Source organism: Notechis scutatus, chromosome Z (genome assembly GCF_049901735.1).
Source record: "Notechis scutatus isolate UNSWTSFEM ecotype Mainland chromosome Z, rNotScu1.2, whole genome shotgun sequence".
Taxonomy (NCBI): Eukaryota; Metazoa; Chordata; class Lepidosauria; order Squamata; family Elapidae; genus Notechis; species Notechis scutatus.
This window is the reverse complement of record NC_142025.1, coordinates 104979681-104997490: the sequence shown is the minus strand read 5'-3', so window position 1 is coordinate 104997490 and position 17810 is coordinate 104979681. Positions and strand designations below refer to the sequence as shown.

Sequence of the window (17810 nt, the reverse complement as noted above, 5' to 3'; positions counted from 1 at the left end):
GATCCTAAAAAACTCAATTTTTATTTTTAACTTTATAACATTTAATACAAATTTCCCACAGCCAAAGCTCTCTGGGCAATAAGCAGTTTAAACAATTTTAAATTGCAAATCCAATAAAATATCCGAAGCTTCTACAACTAAAAAAACCCAAGAAGTTATAATTAAAATCAATAGATTCATAGATTAGTCTCAGGGTAATAAAATATATCAAATATATCAAAATACCACAAATGCAACAGATAAAGTGTTCAAGAGATGTTGTCATAGCAAGACTTCCTTGCTAATATTCCATCAAGAATATAGGTTATTTTGTAATGGAATATGTCAGTAAAGACAAGACGTTGGAAAGCAAGAGAAAACAGTGTAAGACATGAGAAAATTCACCTCTCTTCTTCATTCCATGTTAATTTCCTGAATTTATTTCTCAGAGGAACAAACTGATGAAATAAATAAGTAGAAATGGAATGGAATGTTGCCTGAATGTAATAAAAAGGTGATGGTGCAGTTATTTTATGGCTTTTCTGGGTATGTCTCAGCAACTGGCCACTGGACAATTTACCAAAGAATCTGGCTAATACATGCAAGAATATCACTATCTTACTCCTATCATATCCACATTTTAATCAAACTTTGAGGCTGGAGCATGCAAGTACAAACTACTTCCTGGAACCCCAAGACACCAATGCTTTTTGTTAGACTGACACACCACAGCCCTTAAAACTTGGTTGAAGTGTAGAGAATGAATAAACAGCCCCAGCCCCATTGATTAACAAACTGTAATGATTGATCGGTCATCTTCTATCGATGCAACCAATGACTAGATTCCCTCATGAGCCCCCCACAAAACGCAACCTTTTTGCATCTGGCTTCATTCAGTTTGGATAGGCGCCGTTTATCTCGCATGTATGTGAGAGGAGCAGGCAACAATAGCGGCAAAGAGTTTGCTTCAACCCTTTCTATGGGATTTCTCTCACACACACTCTCTTCTTGAGGGGGTCCCCGAGACTGGTCGGAAGGCCTCCGGCCGCCCTGCTCTGGGCTTGTTCCGTATGCAAGGCAGAGGCGATGCCGCTAGAGGGCTCTGGCCATTGTCAAAAAAGAGAGAGAGCGAGAGAGAGAGAGAGAGCGAAGCGGCTGTTCTCCTTTTCTTTGGCTGCCGCTGCTGCTGCTACTGCAGCTCCCGTTGCCGCTGACGATTTTGGGGGCTGAACTTCCCAGGTCAGAACCAGAGAGAACGAGTCCTGTTGTTGCTGTTTCTTCTGCTTTCGTAGCAGCCTCCCGGAATCGACCCAGCCCGAGCGCCAGCAAACCGCTGAACTGTACCAAATCGGGAAGCGCAGAGTCTCGCCTTTATTTATTCTTCCTTTGATAGGCGAGATTTTTAGGTCGGCAGCTCTAGGAGTCAGATTCGTCTTGGTAACTCGAGGTGATTGGGAGTGGGCACTGGCCAAAGTCCAGCCAGGCAACTTCCTCGGTGAGGGGGAGGGAGGGAGGAGAAGAAGAAAAAAACCTATCACAAACGAGAGGAGGCAAGGCACGGCACTTTGTCCAGCGCCTTTTTCAAACAACAGTTGAGTGTGTCCCCCCACCCCTTCCCCTTTCTTGATGGTGTGAAAATCCGAGGGCTCCCTAGGCTCATAAACAAGAGACCTGGGTTAGGAGGGTGAAGCTATAACAGCAATAAAGCTTCGAGGACGGGAGAATGCAGATCTTAAGGATGCATGGATGAGCAGGGAAATCTCTACACACTCCTCTCTGAAAGGGCTTGAGTGTTACTATAGCCCACATGCTTTGCAGAAATTCAGTTGATGGAGTTTTCCTCCTAACAATTCTTCCAGGGCCAGGAAAAGCTTCACCTGTTGAATTTCCAGACGATCTTAACAGAGTGCTAGGAAGTGCAGCAAGACAGGTAAGTAGGACTGTTGTAGGATTGGCACGGACTACAATTCCCAATATCCCTGGCCATCAGTAATGCTGACTGGGGTTGATTGGAGTTGGAATCCAACAACTAGTACATTCTTCACTTTATAAGGCTGGCAAACCAAAGGCCAACAAGTGTGAAATTAGGCTTTTTAGTACTGTGACTGAAAGGCCCATCTCATTATAGGACAACAGAGTTAGTTTTGACTTCTGAGCAGGGAAAATTATTCTTTCAGAGGCCAGAGCCTCCTGCAGAAGTGACTGATGTATTTTGCTGAGATACAATGGGCCCTTCTGGACCCATGCCAGAGACCTGTCTACAGGGACATTGTGCAGGACAATTTTGGGACTCTACTGTCGCTAGGTAAGGACTTTTATTTTTCTTTCTTTTCTTTTTAAATTAAAATACTGAGGCTATTTTGAACTGAGAATCCCAAAATGAATTAGCATATTGCATTAGTTTTTATTTATTTCAGAAAATGTTAAGCCTTTGAAAAACAGAATTATTCATCAGGCAGGACAGAGTCTTGTAACCTGGAAAATTGCATTATACTATGTCCACAAATGTGTCTCCAGTAAAATCATCTTCATGTGCCTGTTTATTATGAGTACTTAAAAGAAACTAAGCTCATGGTTGTCCTATGTGGTGATAGGAGAAAAAATAAACATGAGCATATTTTTTGCCCCTGTATATTTATATAAGTTCATAGCTTCTAAATCATTTCAAGCACGCTGGTGGAATTTAATAGACTTCTGCTGGTTAGTTACCAAATGTCAGAAACTGGCAAAAAGGGTTAGCACTTTCTGTTTGTGTCATCTTCTGTGTCACAGCTCAGATTTGGATATGAAAGCCTATAAGGTGTCTACATGATAACATTAGCAGAGGAGAGAGGTATTTTTAAATAATTTCTGATCCAGTTCTTCCACAGAGCCTGGGATGGGCAATACAACTAAAAAATAAACCTGCAGCCTGGTAAAGTATCCACTACCTTTCTTAGAATAATACAGCATGGATAGCTGTAACTTCCCCACCACCACTGCTCGCTTCACTCTCTTTCTTTTGGCAGACGGAGGAACCATGAATTCAAATTCACAGCCGGGAGGGCCTGAGGGTATGCAGAAGCAAGTCCATGGGCGGCCTGAGGGCTCTGCTTATGGGGGACAACCTTCAGCTGGACAGCTGAGTGAAGAGGCAGAAAAAGGATGGGTCAAGCCACCTCTTCTTCCCCCAGTGACAAAAGACAACAACACCATCCCACCCCGTGGAATTCATATAGGGCCTGGGCCCAGCCTGTGCATCCAGTGTGGAGAAAGTCTTGCCCAGACTCAGCAAATCCTTGCCCAGACTCAGCAAACCCTTGCCCAGACTCAGCAAACCCTTGCCCAGCCTAAGAGATCTCTCCTCTCTGCTGATAAGCAATATCCCTGCTCTGATTGTGGGAAAAGCTTTGGCGTCAGCTCCCACCTCACAATTCATCGGAGAACTCACACTGGTGAAAAGCCCTACGAGTGCAACGACTGTGGAAAAAGTTTTAGCCAGAGCTCCACACTTGTCCTCCACCGCCGCATCCATACAGGAGAGAAGCCATACAAGTGCACAGATTGTGGGAAGAGCTTTTCCGTTAGCTCCCATCTGACCAAACACCAACGCATCCATACGGGAGAGAAACCCTATGAATGCCAGGTGTGTGGGAAAAGGTTCAGCCAGAGCTCCACCCTCATTCTTCACCAGAGGATTCATACAGGGGAGAGGCCTTATAAATGTGATGAATGTGGCAAGACCTTCAGCGTCAACTCACACCTCACCATCCACCAGAGAATCCACACAGGAGAGAAACCGTTCCGTTGCATGGAATGTGGGAAGAGTTTCCGACAAAGGTCTGGTCTTAGCACTCATCAGAAAACTCACATGATGCTTGTGAGACCTTATAAGTGCCCACCTTAGAAAGTTGGACCCACAAGCCTATCTGCAAGTACCACCAAAATTCTCCATCTCTCCTTCTCTCACACACACATGCACATAGTTTTTAAAAAATCAATACAGAGAACCAATTGACCACGTAGTTTTGCACTGGGAAGGCAGACTTCAAGAACTCAATTTAGATTTTTGTAATTATAATGAAAAGAAGTCTTGTGCATATTTTGCCTTAACTTGCTTGCTTATGGATAGACACGCTGCTGCATAGTGAATTTTGATATGACACTTGAACAAGTGAAAAGTAAAACTCTCAGCTAAATAAAGATCCAGAATGTATGTCTATATGCAAGAACAAGGATGAATCAGGCCTACCTGGAAGTTATATTACTGGATTAAATCCCTGTTCTCTGATATGCCTCTACAAGTCCAGCTTCCCAGCACCGATGGTCAATCTTTTCCATCATACATTCTGCTCCATGAAAGACTGTGGTTGGAGAAAGAATCTTACTGAAAATTATGGGAAGCTTAGGGTAACTGAGTTGCGAGGATGCTGCCCACCAGGCCACAATAAAGGTACAGAATTATGTATCTTCAAAAAAGCAATTCAGTTTCCACAATGCTGAACATTGAATTTACCAAGTACACCTACCGCAGTTCATCATTTCTGAGTTCCTACTACTCTTTTCAATGTTAGTTATTTGGAGAATGCCTGAAACATGATTACACATCCTGATATACCAAACAGACAGTACTAGTGACATTGTGGAATCATCCTCTCTTATCATTTGTTCTCCTTTCTTGGGCAAGTAATTGGGCTAAGTAATTCTTAAAGATTCACAAAGCATTTTAAAAGTGAAAGAACACAAGATGGGGAAAATGTGAATACCAGCAACTCCTGATCTCTTCATATCAGTGCTCTGCCATTTTGTAAACAATCCCTTTAATCTAGTTGTTTCCCGTTTTTACTACCATTTTTAAGTGGCTGTTACTGTAATTGTTAGCTATTTTCTCTGTTGTATGACTGTGAGCCTCATCTGGGCCTGTGGTGTTAATTAGGAAGTGGGATAGCAATTTAAGTCATAATTAATAACTTCTTTTTGAAATGTTTGAAGGATATACCCCCTCCTCAGTTCATTACCCCCAAAAAATACATTTCCTCTGTGTTTTAATTTAAAAGAGAAGAAGAAAGTGTGGGCTAAAGCTTACAAAGCAAGACATCTGAAGTCTGGTCTGTCTTTTTAAAAAACCCAGAATTATGGGATATTAAAGCAGTATCTCCTGTGCTAATTCTGCTCCTCCTGATTTATCTTCAGTTTTTTGCTTTAGCTAAGTGGCATTCTGAATAGAAAAAAGGTTGAACATGTCTACATTTATTTAGGGTTAAATAGGATCTCTGAATATGTCTGCAAAGCCTGTCTCTTAACTGCATGAGCCACATGTAAGTCATCTTTTGTCAACATAATGCAGATTATTTCTTCCATGTTTTTCCAAAACAATGATAGCTGGAAATTATGGCAATTAAAATTCAACATATGTAGAGATCATCTCTTTGAAGATAATTTACATAAGTGTAACTATCAGAACTAGCAAAATTAAATAAAACCCATTCCTGCTTTGTTTTATGTGATAATCTATTGTACCATTTTTGTAGCTTTAGAAGCTTTTTCCAATTATCAGCCATTTATGTTTCTTCATCAATAAATCTCTCGCTACAATCTGACCCTTTGTCTGATTTCACTAAAAAAAGAATTAAATTTCAAAGAATTGCATGAAAGCATTTGTAGACTTGTTTTTAAGTGACGGCCTGCAGTATTGTGTGTGTGTTTTTTTTTACAAGATTTGTATCTGGATTTTCTACCCAAAGCAGTTAGCAATCGAGTAAAACAAATAGACACAACTGAAAAAAGCCAGGAAAAATAGAATATGAATGCAAATTACTCACATCATCAAAGTATTGCATTTAATTTTCTTCCTCATCTGAAACAAAATATTTAGAACAAATTATTTTAAAAAATGCCTTGTCAAGAAGTTCTCTTTAATGGCAAAAACAGAAGGACTTTGCACTGATTATTCTGTGGGCAATATTTCATAAAACATCTCATAACTTAGAGATATTCCTGCTCTTTGTAGCCATTTAATAAGTCTGGCTTTTTGAAACTCAGCCACAATTGAGATAAGAGCTATAATTGCTGTTTTTCATTACTTAACAGTCTTTCTGTACTTGTAATGAAGATGACAAATCTCATCTTAGTATATATTAAATATAAATTTTCTTATTTCTCTTTCTATAATAAAACCAACTCTGTAAATAATGTGGGGTGTAGTTTTAATATTTTGTGTGCTGGGACAGCTTTTTTTTCTAATAAATACATTGTGTGTGGTGAGATAAGAACATGTGATTATGTCTCTTTAAACTCAAAGGATAAAAATATATGCCTTTCACATGTTTTGAAATATACCACCATCACCCTCGATCATTAATTTAATGGTAAGAGTTGGTCAGAATTTTGATCCAAAGCTTTAGGAATTCATAAAATAACCTCTCCCAATAAAAGTAGACTCATTAACTCTGATGTGACCTACTCCAAAGCAATTATGCATACACAAGTGGGGGAGGTATCCAACCTTGATGGCTGAGGAATTCTGGGAATTGAAACCCACAAGTCTTAGTCAAGGTTGGATACTTCTGCTGTAGGAAAACAACTAATCATTGTCAAAGTACTTGGTTATGGGTGCATAGGAAAAAAGTACATATACTAATTTTTTTTCTCCCTCTTTGGAATAACTTGTCTTTTAAAGAACAGACCATGTTTCCATGTTACCTGTTGACCACGTCAATTTCCACAATATTCTGCAGCCCTTGTCCAGGATTTCAGTTTGGGAAATGAAAAATATTTATTACTTGTTGATCCCAGTAGGATGGCTGGACTTAGTTACAATGAAGGGGTGGGGGGCACACTGTGGAAGCCATCACTCTGTAGAGAGATATTGTTGCTAAGAGTCAACTCTATGCAAAATAACTGGGTGTATGTGTGTATTCATGTATTAAAGGTGAAGTTTAGTACTTGTTTTTTTCAAATATAACATCTTTTTCTATAAAACCATGATTACCTCCGAGTAAATATAACACGTCCGGTGAAGCAAAAGCAAACTTTATTGCATTCATGGAGATAGTATAAATCGCATGGGTCAAGAAACAAATCTGCCATTTGCTCAGGAAGTTTCTTTTAAAAAAAAAATCCCAAGTTTTTTTTTAAAAAAATGCTCCCTTTTGCTCTGATGCTTCAGAAATAGGCACACGGGTCGAAGAAACCAGGGAAACAAAGAGAGTAAATAGAATCCGCTTATTTGAAGAACAGTTCCCCAATCTGCAGATTGGGAAAGACAACTTGCTCTAGTCGCACCTCTAGTTTTCCTTGAAATATATTTATGGAGAACAGCAAGGGTTAAAACCATGGATCAACCCAGGTTCCGCTCTTGCCTGTAGCTAGAGCGGTTTGCTCTTCCGATTCTTGGCTACAAATGGTTCAATTCCCGCCATTTCCTCTTGCGGTCCCTCCCTAAATCATTTCCAACGCAGATTCTGAGCGAAACCCGACCTCCCCTCGTGGTTTGGAGTTAGGAGGTCTCAAAACCAAGCCATATTTGAACGGAGAAATGAGGCTAGAAGCGGAGCGTTTGGAGGAGGGGCCAAGTGTTGTGCATACGCTCTGTGCTCTCAAGGATGGATAAAAATGTTAAGACAGAGGATGCAGGGCTGTCGGATCTATAATAGCAGAGAAAATCACCCTGCATTGAGATGGGATTTCTCAACCTTAAAAACTTCCAACTCTCAGAATTCCCCAATATGAACACTGGTTGGGGAATTTAGGGGGATTCTCTTTATGAAGACCACACATCATAAAGTTGGTAAGATTGAGAAACCCTACTTTAATACAGGAAATTCTTCATCTTTCCATCACACTCCAGAAACACTTGCCATTCATCAGCTACAGAGCCTTTAAGCTGTGGCCAGGAAATCAAGCTTTTTTAAAACAAAAAAACTGCTGTTGAGTGAGTGCAGAGTCCCATCTTTTTATCCCATCATTACAAATTGAAGGTAGCTTTCCCTTATCTCAAAGGAAATCAAGGTACAGCTTTGAAGGCAAAGATGAGGCCCAGGGCAGGTTTATGTCCAAATCCTATGACTATCACTAAGTGTTATATCTTATGATTTATAATGAATGTATCTTTACAATGACTATGATCATGATTTATCACTTGTAGTTCTTATATATGCTGAGAGCTTATGCACAGAAGACATTCCTTGTGTGTCCAATCACACTTGGCCAATAAAGAATTCTATTGTATTCAGATGTCCTCTCTTTAATCCACTAAATGCATCCTCATGTTTCTAATCACAATCATTTCAGATTAGGACCAGATAAATTTCTGGATCCAAAGATGTACTGTGTGTAACCTCCCTAATGGTAGCTTGCCATCAGTTGAACGGGAGACAGGATTGTTTTGGGGAATCCAGGGCTGAATTAAGTACAAGTATTACTTGACCTCAGCAATTTAGTGATTATTCAAAGTTAAACAGCACTGAAAAAAAAGTGACTTGTGACCATTTTTCACACTTATGACCATTACAGCATCCCCGTGGTCACATTATCAAAATTCAGATGCAATCTGGCAACAGACTCATATTTATGATGGTTGCGGTGTCCCAGAATCATGATCACCTTTTGCTACCTTTTGACAAGCAAAGTCAATGGGGAAACCAGATTCACTTCACAATTGTGTTACTAAACAACCACAGTGGTTCACTTAATAACTGTGGCAAAAAAGTGGTAAAATGGGGAAAACTCACTTAACTGCCTCTTAAAAAATGTCTATCTTAGCAATGGAAATGTTGGGTTCAAAAGCTTTACTACCTGTAAAAGGTTTACTTCTGATTCCATTTTGGTAAAGTTCAGGGAGTGGCATGAAATCTAATGGTGCTTTTATCCTGTCCCATTTGTGAAACTTTATGCAAGATACAGATTTTATCCTCTTAGCCCTTCCGTGATTTCTTGACACTAATATTTTCTTTTAAAAATAATCCACAAAGAAAGGACAGGCAGAAAAAAAAAGCACAAAATTTGTCCCTAGTAGGACTGGAAACCATCAGTCTGAGAGTGGCAAAGAAAGGGGAATTGATGGATTCCTACTCATTTAGATTAATAAAACATAGCTGGTAGTATGTAATCTTTGTCAAAACCTTTCAGCCAGTTCTTGAATTTGAATGAATTAATTGCCATAATTTATATGATACTATTTTTGATTTTATGAAATATTATCCATGCTATCTGGATACTAACTACAAATCCATTTGTAGGTAACACTTCGTCTGTAAATACATAAACTCACTCTTATCCATACCTTCATTTAGGCCCAGCCTTTTATGCCATTGGAAATGCAGAATCCCTGCCTTGATAGAAGGATGTCATGCAGGATGGACACTATACAACCCTCATTTTCTTTGGTAAGGTAATCTGAATTCTAAGTTTTTGAACTTGGGAAATTTTATATATTTTGGGTGGTTCTTAATCCATATTGGTTTGGAAGTCTGGTTGCAGCGGAATGTGTTAAAAGGAAAGTCATATCTTCACATATTTAAAAGAAAGACATAACTAAAACAATCAAATATTTCTGGATTTTTTCCCTATATGTTCCTCTGGAGAGATAAAATATTTGGGAGGGGGGCACCCTACTTTTTCATTTAGCTATTTTTGGTTTTAGATTATTCATAAAGTTTTGACATTTTATTCCATTGTTACAATAGTGGTTGTTAACTGATAATGATAAATGATGTGCTATGTTGACTAGTTAAAGAAGGAATTATTGCATTACCATTGTCTTTCTCATATATCTTAAGAGTTCTCAGATAGTATAATGCTTTGACCCCTCTAAAATAATTAATGGCTTTGTGTGGCAAACTCCCCACCCCAGGAATTAAAAAAAAATAAAGAATTTCAGACTGCATTCTGATGGATCTATCTTGGGGTGAAATTCAAAAATTTTCCCTTCCGGCTTTGTGGGCATGGCTGTGAGCATGGCTTGGTATAATAGTAATAGCAACCAGGGCCGATTTTTTTACTGATTCAAATCGTCCCTACCCTCTCCTGAGCTGGGCCAAGGTGGTTGAATTTCACCCCTGGTCTGCCTGGACAAGCCACTGTTGTATTTTCAAGTAGTGATCCAGAAGTAAATATGCCAACCAGTACATCTAATTTGGATTACTATCATAACTTATTCTCTGGACTTTTAGAGCAGGAGTGTCATGCCCAACTCCAGTTTAGCAAAAGGGAAAAAGTTGTGATATATCACATGACAGCAATGTATGGTTGCGAGTTTGACAACTCTGCTTTAGAGGCTTTTGCCTTCTTCCTGGGCCATGTTATGCTAAGTCCTGCTGCTGAGTCTGGTCTAGGCAGTCTGAGGGTTGAACCTCTTCTACTTCTTGGAGGAAGGTGACACCTCACATTGGAAGGTTGTCATGCTCAGGATGCCTGGAATGGGCCCACAGGCTCTGTGCTAGGATTCAGCATGGCAGTCCTCCCCTTCCACAATGACAAAACCCTGGAAAAGTGGGAAGATGAAACTAGGCATCACAATACTTGCAAGGCCAAGTTAGGGAGTGCTCCAGAATTCAATGCTACAACTGCAAAGCTCGCTGGCCCAATGCTTGTCTCTACTACAGGCCCCAATTCAGCACCTGAAGCTTGGCAAAGATGTTTGGTATCCTGGTGAAGGAAGTGCAGCTCTCCTCAAAATTGAAAGTGTGTCCCCTGTGGAATTCATTGTTTGAGAACCTCTGTAATAAAGGACGATTTTTTAAAAAACAAATGGGAAGAGGTGATTGGGCTAGAATTACAGAGGGGGTGAGTAGATGGCATTTTGGCATGTGTCTGATTTAGTAAACTACTGGCAACAGACTTGGGTTTACATCTAATTTTCATAATTTCAAATTATGGTTAGTGGGCTTCCATTTAATCTTATGCCAAGTTTCCAATTTGGATGGCATATAGAACCAAACCAAACCATTACTACAAAGTTTCCTGACTTTTTTGAGCTGGTGGGAATGTTTGAACTTTTGAGAATGGGTCACAATACTCTCAGCAGTTGCTATGTTGGCAGATGTGAGTAAATTACCCATTTAGACAAAAGACAAAATTGTAACATTATTTTCTGACACTTTTCCTGGGATATTTCTGCTGTTACCTAAAATATTTTCAATCCCATTGTCAGCTACAATTTTTGTTTATAGTTTCATAGCATTTTCTCCCATCCCCCCAAAAGTATCATTTGGATCTCTATGGGGCCCAGAATTGACATGCATCTTGTACTACTTAATTTAATTAAACATATTTAAAAAAAGAAAAAGAAAAATAGTTGGAGATAAGGCAGATGTCACCAGGCACATCAATGTTTAGAGCAATCACATTGCAGGTACTCTGTGTAAAGTAATGATATTTTTCAAATCCAAAGTTCTTTACCACTTGTTGGCAAACCAGGCTGGTTTGGTGCCAACTGTTGTCATTACAAATATGCTACTCTCCCTATGTCAATAGTCCTGCTTGGTTCTCAGTTTCAATGTGTAAAGTTCTACCACCTTTTGGGTACAAGCCGTCCATTTCTATTAAAGAGAGAAGTGGACAGATTCTCAAAATATTAACTGTGAATGCAATTGTGAGACTAAATCTTATTTCAAATGAGACTTCCACATAGGCCAATTATAGCTAGTGGTTTATTCTTGCTTGAGATTAATTAACTGAAATGTAATACTGTAGCATCTTATTCACGAGTAATTGAAGTTGCACTCATTCTAACTAAGTATGACCCAATCCACTGAATCAGAATATTTACCAGTGCATAATGCTGTGACTGCATTTATACTTTGACCTTGCCATTTAAATAAATCACTATTGTTGGATTTATATTCATGGTTAAGCCAAAATTAGATTATGGGTTGATGTTATCTATGATCTTTCCCCCTCCTCTGTTCCACTGGTCATTTGTAGCTCATTCATGAAGAGAATATTTTTTCTTTTTCAATTCCTCCAGTTTGTGAAGCAGTGGCTGTACTGATTGAAAGAATCTGGAAATTGGTTCCACATCTGACAGATATTCTGGTGGAGAAAAGTATCATTATCTCAGTGATTGGATTAGCACGCTTAACTTGGTGAGTTATTTTTAACTGCGCAATGCTGAGATCCATAAATTAACCAATTGGCTCTGTCTGCTAGATCAGGTCTGCATTAGAAAGCTCATTCTGTTCAAGCTTATCATATAGGTAGTTCTTAATGACCATTCAGCAAGCATTTGAAGTTACAGCAGCATTAAATTAATAGCACTTATGCCCACTGGCTGAAATTATGGCCCTTGCAACACCTCCATGTCAGGTGATCAAAATTTGATCACTTTGAATCCTGCCACACTTATGACTTGCAGGGGCACTTCAACTCATCCCTGCCACTTATTTCCCCCTGATCTCTGTTCTATTGGCTGCTGGGTACACTGGTCTTCCTTGGCAGCAGGGACAGTGCAGGAGAGGTTTGAGGATCATGGCAGCTGACTGAATCCCCTAGCCTCTACTTTAACCCCGGTACTAGTACCACCACTGATGCCAAGTGATACCAATATGCAAGGTGTCCATAAGGACAGAGATGGGGGGGGAGAGATAGACAGGTGTTCAAGAGGAGGCAGTCCCTTACCTTGTTGAGGCTCAAGACTGGGAGGGACTATCCATGAATGGTTTGGTTCAAGTTGGATCCTTGCCTAATGGCCAGTGGGGTTTGGTTAACAATGGCAATTGATTTCTGTCACTAAGTGATGTGGTTATGTCACAGTTTACAGCTGCATTGTTTAGCAATGGAAATTGCGGTCCTAATTGCTATTGCTTATCAAGGACTATCTGTATTATAGCCAATGCTGGTCTTAATTAAGCAAGTGTACAAATACAAAACATAAGTGGCTATTTGCAGGCTATGTTTTCATCTAACATTAGCAATAAGTGAACTTATCTGCCTTTGCTTTCATAAGATTCCTTTTGTTTTGCTGTTACTTTTGGAACTTCAGATATCTCAAGTTGACACACCACGCTAAGCCATGTTTGTTTTGGGCATAGTGCTATCTGTAATTCAGGCTTCAGTTTAGTAACCATGGTTTGTGGATTAACATTATACAGGCCATTTATGGTCTGTGCAGTAAATTATGGTTAAAAATAGGGGGTGCAAAACTTTTCAAGTCTAACAATTCTGATTGGAAATGACCTCTTTCACCTGTAATATGAGCTAGTTCTATCACTCTAGAAATATTCTAGCATCTCTGAAATTATCAACTCAGCTGCTTCCTACTCAGAAAAAGGATGTTTTGAAACCTAATTTGAAATATTTGCAACTCTCTAGTTAAAATGGTTGGTGCAGTCCCTGAACCACTATCTTGTTGTAACAGATGCCAGGAGAAAATGTGGGTAATGAGCCTTCCTTGTCCAAAAGGTGTTATCAAGAGAAGAACCCGAGCAGATGGTGGCCGAGGGACCTCCTCTGAAACTGGAGCATGACAGACTCGGAGTTGGCAATTTTATCCTGGTACTTCCTGCCAAACCTAGCCCCGTCTCCTCAAGCAGGGCCCAGCAACCATACAAGTGCATGGAGTGTGAGAAGGGCTTTGGCTACAGTTCAGACTTCATGCGCCACCTGGAGAAACTTTACCAGTGTCCAGGCTTCCCCAGGGCCTTCACCCAGTTGTCAAACCTGTGGCAGCAATGAATGCCCACAGGGGAGCGTCCCAGTGCTTGTAATTTTTGCAGCAAATGCTTCTTCTGAAGTTCCAACGGGCTCAGCACTGGTGCCTCCATATGGGGCAAACACCTTATGCTTGTACAAAGTGCGGCAAACGTTTTTGCGAGAGTGCTCAGCTTCTGGAACACCAGTGCACCCATACACGTGAAAGGCCCAGGCATGATATTTTTCCGATTAAAATCGGAATTCCGAATTTTTTCGGAATCGCCCGGTTGGTGCGAGCGGAGCCCGGGCGAGCGGCGGTCGGTGCGAGTGGCGGCGCGCGCGGTCGGTGCAGGGTGGGCGCGCGCGCGCGGCGGTCGGTGCGAGCGGCGGTCGGTGCGAGGAGCGGGCGAGCGGCGGGTGCGTGCGGCGGGCGGTGCGAGCGGCGGGCGGTGCGAGGGTGGGCGAGCAGCGGCGCGACGCGGCGGTCGGTGCGAGCGGCGGTCAGGCGGGCGGTGCGAGCGGCGGTCGGGCGAGTGGCGGGCGAGCGGCGGGCGCGCGCAGTGGGCGGTGCGAGCGGCGGGCGGTGCGAGGGCAGGCGGGAGCGTGCGGCGGCGCGCGGCGGGCGGGCGATTTCTTGGCGCGCGGTGGGGGTCTCTTTTGGCCGGCCCCGATTTTTTTTTCTAAGGGGAATATCATGCCTGAAGGCCCTATGCTGGCTGCCCTCTCTCACCTCTTCTTTTCATTTTTGCCCTAGAATCACTCTTAACACGGGTTAGACAAAATTCTGAAATTAGAGGAGTGAGGGTCAAATCAGAAGAATATAAACTACAAGCGTTTGCTGACGATATGGTTTTCTTTTTGGAGGAACCCATGGAAAAAGGATATAATCTAATAAAAGAATTAGAACGATTTGGCGCAGTGGCAGGATTAAAAATTAATAGAAAAAAGACGAAATTAATGACCAAAAATTTAACAGAAAACCAGAAGGAAGAATTAGAAGCAATGATGGGGATACAGGTAACAAAAAGGGTCAAATATTTAGGAATATGGTTAACACCACAAGGTAAATCACTCAAAGAGAGCAATTATGATAAACTACTTCAACAAACAAAGAAAGATTTAGAATCCTGGAATAAGCTGCAGCTCTCCTTATTGGGCAGGATTGCCTCGATTAAAATGAACATATTACCAAAATTTATTTATTTATTCCAGACAATCCCAATTAAGTTGCCAAAAATTTTTTTTGAAGAATTAAATAAGATCACACTTAAATTTATTTGGCAGGGGGAAAAACCCAGGATCAATGTAAAGGCCTTACAAGATGCGAAAAGTAGAGGGGGTCTAGTCCTTCCAAATTGGGAATTATATTATTCGGCAGCTATTCTATTATGGTTAAAAGACTGGGTGAACTTACTTAACAAAAGAATTTTAGCATTAGAAGGGCATGACCTCCAGAGAGGGTGGCATGCCTTCTTATGGAAGTGGGGAGACCCAAGCAGTCTTACTTTCATAGACACCTCATTAGGGACTCATTATTAATTAATTGGAAAAAAATATGCAAAAAACACTATCTAAAAATTCCGATCTGGCTATCAACAATGGAGGCAATGGTACACCCCAATAATTTGGACATAACAAAAATGATTAAGATCTATTAGATCCGCAAGGAAAATTAAAAACTCGACAAGAATTACAGGAACAGGGATTTAAAATTGATCAGTGGTTATATATACAAATCCATAGCAGATACAAACAAGATATAAAAGACTTTGGAATTTATAACAAACTGCAGTATTTAGATAAAATTTTACTAGGATCAAACAAAAAGAACATATCCAAATTCTATAAATACTTACTGGAAGTAGAATTAGAACAAGAGATAGTCAAAGGGAACATGATAGCCTGGAGCAGCAATGTCGGAAGAAGTATTACATTATCAGAATGGGAAAAGATTTGGAACAGAAATATTAAGATTACAAAATCGGCAGCATATAAAGAAAATACATACAAAATGTTTTATAGATGGCACTTGCCCCCTTCGAGGTTGGCGAAAATGAACCCAAACACGAGTCCAAAATGCTGGAAATGTAAAAGCATAGAAGGAACCTACTTTCATATGTGGTGGTCTTGCAAAGAAACCCAGAAATATTGGCAAAAATCAGAAAATGGTTGGAGGAGATAACCAAAGAACAAATCGAATACAAACCAGAGTTCTTCCTACTAGGGATCTCCGATAAACATTTACCCAAAAAGATGAAATATGTAACAATTCATATCCTAACTGCGGCCAGATTAGCGTTTGCCCAGTGTTGGAAATCACCCTATACACCTACAGAACAAATGGTCATCCAGAAAATATGTGATTGTGCAGAAATGGATAAATTAACTATAGCACTTAAAAACAAAGAGCCTTCAACATTTTACGATAATTGGAACTCTTGGTATAATTGGTTAGTCCAGAGATAAACTGCTTAATGGACAATGGGTAATTTAAGCATAGATATCGATAAGATGTGTGTATTCAAATTAAGGTAGGAGAATTGGATCTTGCAGACTGTCAAAAAGGATATTGTCTGTTTTTAAACACATCCTTTTCTTTCTTTCTCTTTGTTTCTTTCTTTTATATCTCTTCTTCTCTTCTCTTTCCGGTTCGTAAGACCGAGTGTTTTTTGTTTTTTTCCCTTTTGTGTATGCAATGTCGATATGTTTTTAATTGTAAATTTAATAAAATTTATTTATTAAAAAAAGAAAAAAAAGAAAGGCCCTATGCTTGCTCCGTGTTGGAAACGCTTCAGCCACAGCGTCACCTGGCCTGCCACCAGTGCCTGCACACTGTCATTATGGAAAGACAGAGAGGAGGAGGGTTGAAACGGCTCTTCTTTCCACTTACCTCACTCTACACCCTGCAAATAGACTTTACCAACTAGTGGAAGTGGTCAAATTGGGGGAAGATGCTTTGTAACATTTCTTTTATTTTTTTTATCATTAACTGTGGAACCTGCTGGCAATTTCTAGTTAATCATAAGCTTTACAAGCTTTACCTTGCTTGTGGATAACAAGCCATCTTCAGGAAGAATAAATTTGGTACTCCATTTTTCCCATTCCAGTGCCAGTTTCCTGATGCAAAATATTGCCTGCAAGTAATAGCTCAGGGGGAAAAAAACTTTCTAGAGGTGGCTAAGCCACTAGATGATTTGAGTGCTTGCACAGGCTTTGGTAGTTTGCAGCTGGCAGGTTTGGAGCCCTGGGTGCAGGTCCTGGGTTAGTGAGACAGCCAATCCATGTTTGTTAAGACTCAAATTGAAAGGAGGTGAAATCTGATCTTGCAATGCTTCAGGTAATCTAAAGCAACAGCCTGCTCTACTAGCAGGCTGAGCCTGTTCATTGTACAATATGGAAGGAAATATACAAATGTACAGAAAGGGCTGCACTATGACATTTGTTAAATTCTGAAAAAGCTGCAGGAGGAAAAATGCCATTGTTGTTGCAAATTCCTATGGTGTGGTCTCTGGGTAAGGTCCTCTTATGTTACATAGGTTTAGAGAGTTGGCAGTGATGCTGGTTTCCATAGTGTGGTCAAGGGAAGAAATAAGCACTTGTATGCTTGGAGGAAATACCCAGGCAAGCATAAGTCTTCTCTGTAAGGCTGATATTTCCTTCTGACACGGGACATGACTTGAGATATTTTAAACATCAGCCAGCCATAACAGTGTTTTAAACAGTAAGTGAAAGGTATTTAAGATGAAAACAACATGCCATCCTCCTTGACTTTTGATCAAATGTTCTGCAAACTGATGTGGAGGGAGAAAACCCTAAAACAAAGCAATCAAAAAAAGCTAGATTGATTATTTACCTCTAAGTAATTATTGATTTGTAACAAACATGTAAATAAGGTTTTCTCCATCTATCCCTGACTTGTTCTTTCAGGTCATCCAAAGACATACTCATTACCACTGTAACTGAGTCCATCTACCAGGCTACTGGTCATCTTCTTTCCTTTCACTTTTCCAGCAGCAGAGCCTTTTCTGCTGAGAGCTGAGCTGAGCCTTCACATAATATGTTCACAGTAGATTAATTTGACCCCTGGTCATTATATGCCTACAATAATCCCCACTTGTTGTTCTGCCTACCATGACATTCATACCTCAAAAGCACATTACGTGAAGCATTTTGTTATGCATGATGATTTTTTTAGAAAGTTTAAAAACAGATCCAAGGAA

General features: G+C 40.3%; 1 protein-coding gene and 1 long non-coding RNA gene across 8 annotated transcripts in view; both read left to right on the top strand.

Annotated features, from left to right (window-relative positions):
• The window catches only part of LOC148129044 (uncharacterized), an 84745-nt gene that overhangs the window by 44753 nt on the left and 22182 nt on the right, over positions 1-17810 (top strand). The gene's annotated exons all lie outside the window — the stretch shown is intronic.
• Positions 1065-13814, top strand: LOC113424393 (zinc finger protein 688-like). 7 transcript variants are annotated; one of them, XM_087946850.1, is made up of 4 exons: positions 1065-1218; positions 1839-1909; positions 2157-2284; positions 2988-5558. In XM_087946850.1, the coding sequence occupies exons 3-4, from the start codon at positions 2185-2187 to the stop codon at positions 3863-3865; spliced, it is 978 nt and encodes a 325-aa protein (XP_087802976.1). In that variant the 5' UTR covers positions 1065-1218; positions 1839-1909; positions 2157-2184; the 3' UTR covers positions 3866-5558. The 7 variants fall into 7 exon arrangements, with proteins under 7 accessions (XP_087802976.1, XP_087802974.1, XP_087802975.1 ...); XM_087946848.1 differs by having other exon boundaries at positions 1208-1426; XM_087946849.1 differs by lacking the exon at positions 1065-1218 and adding an exon at positions 1225-1385.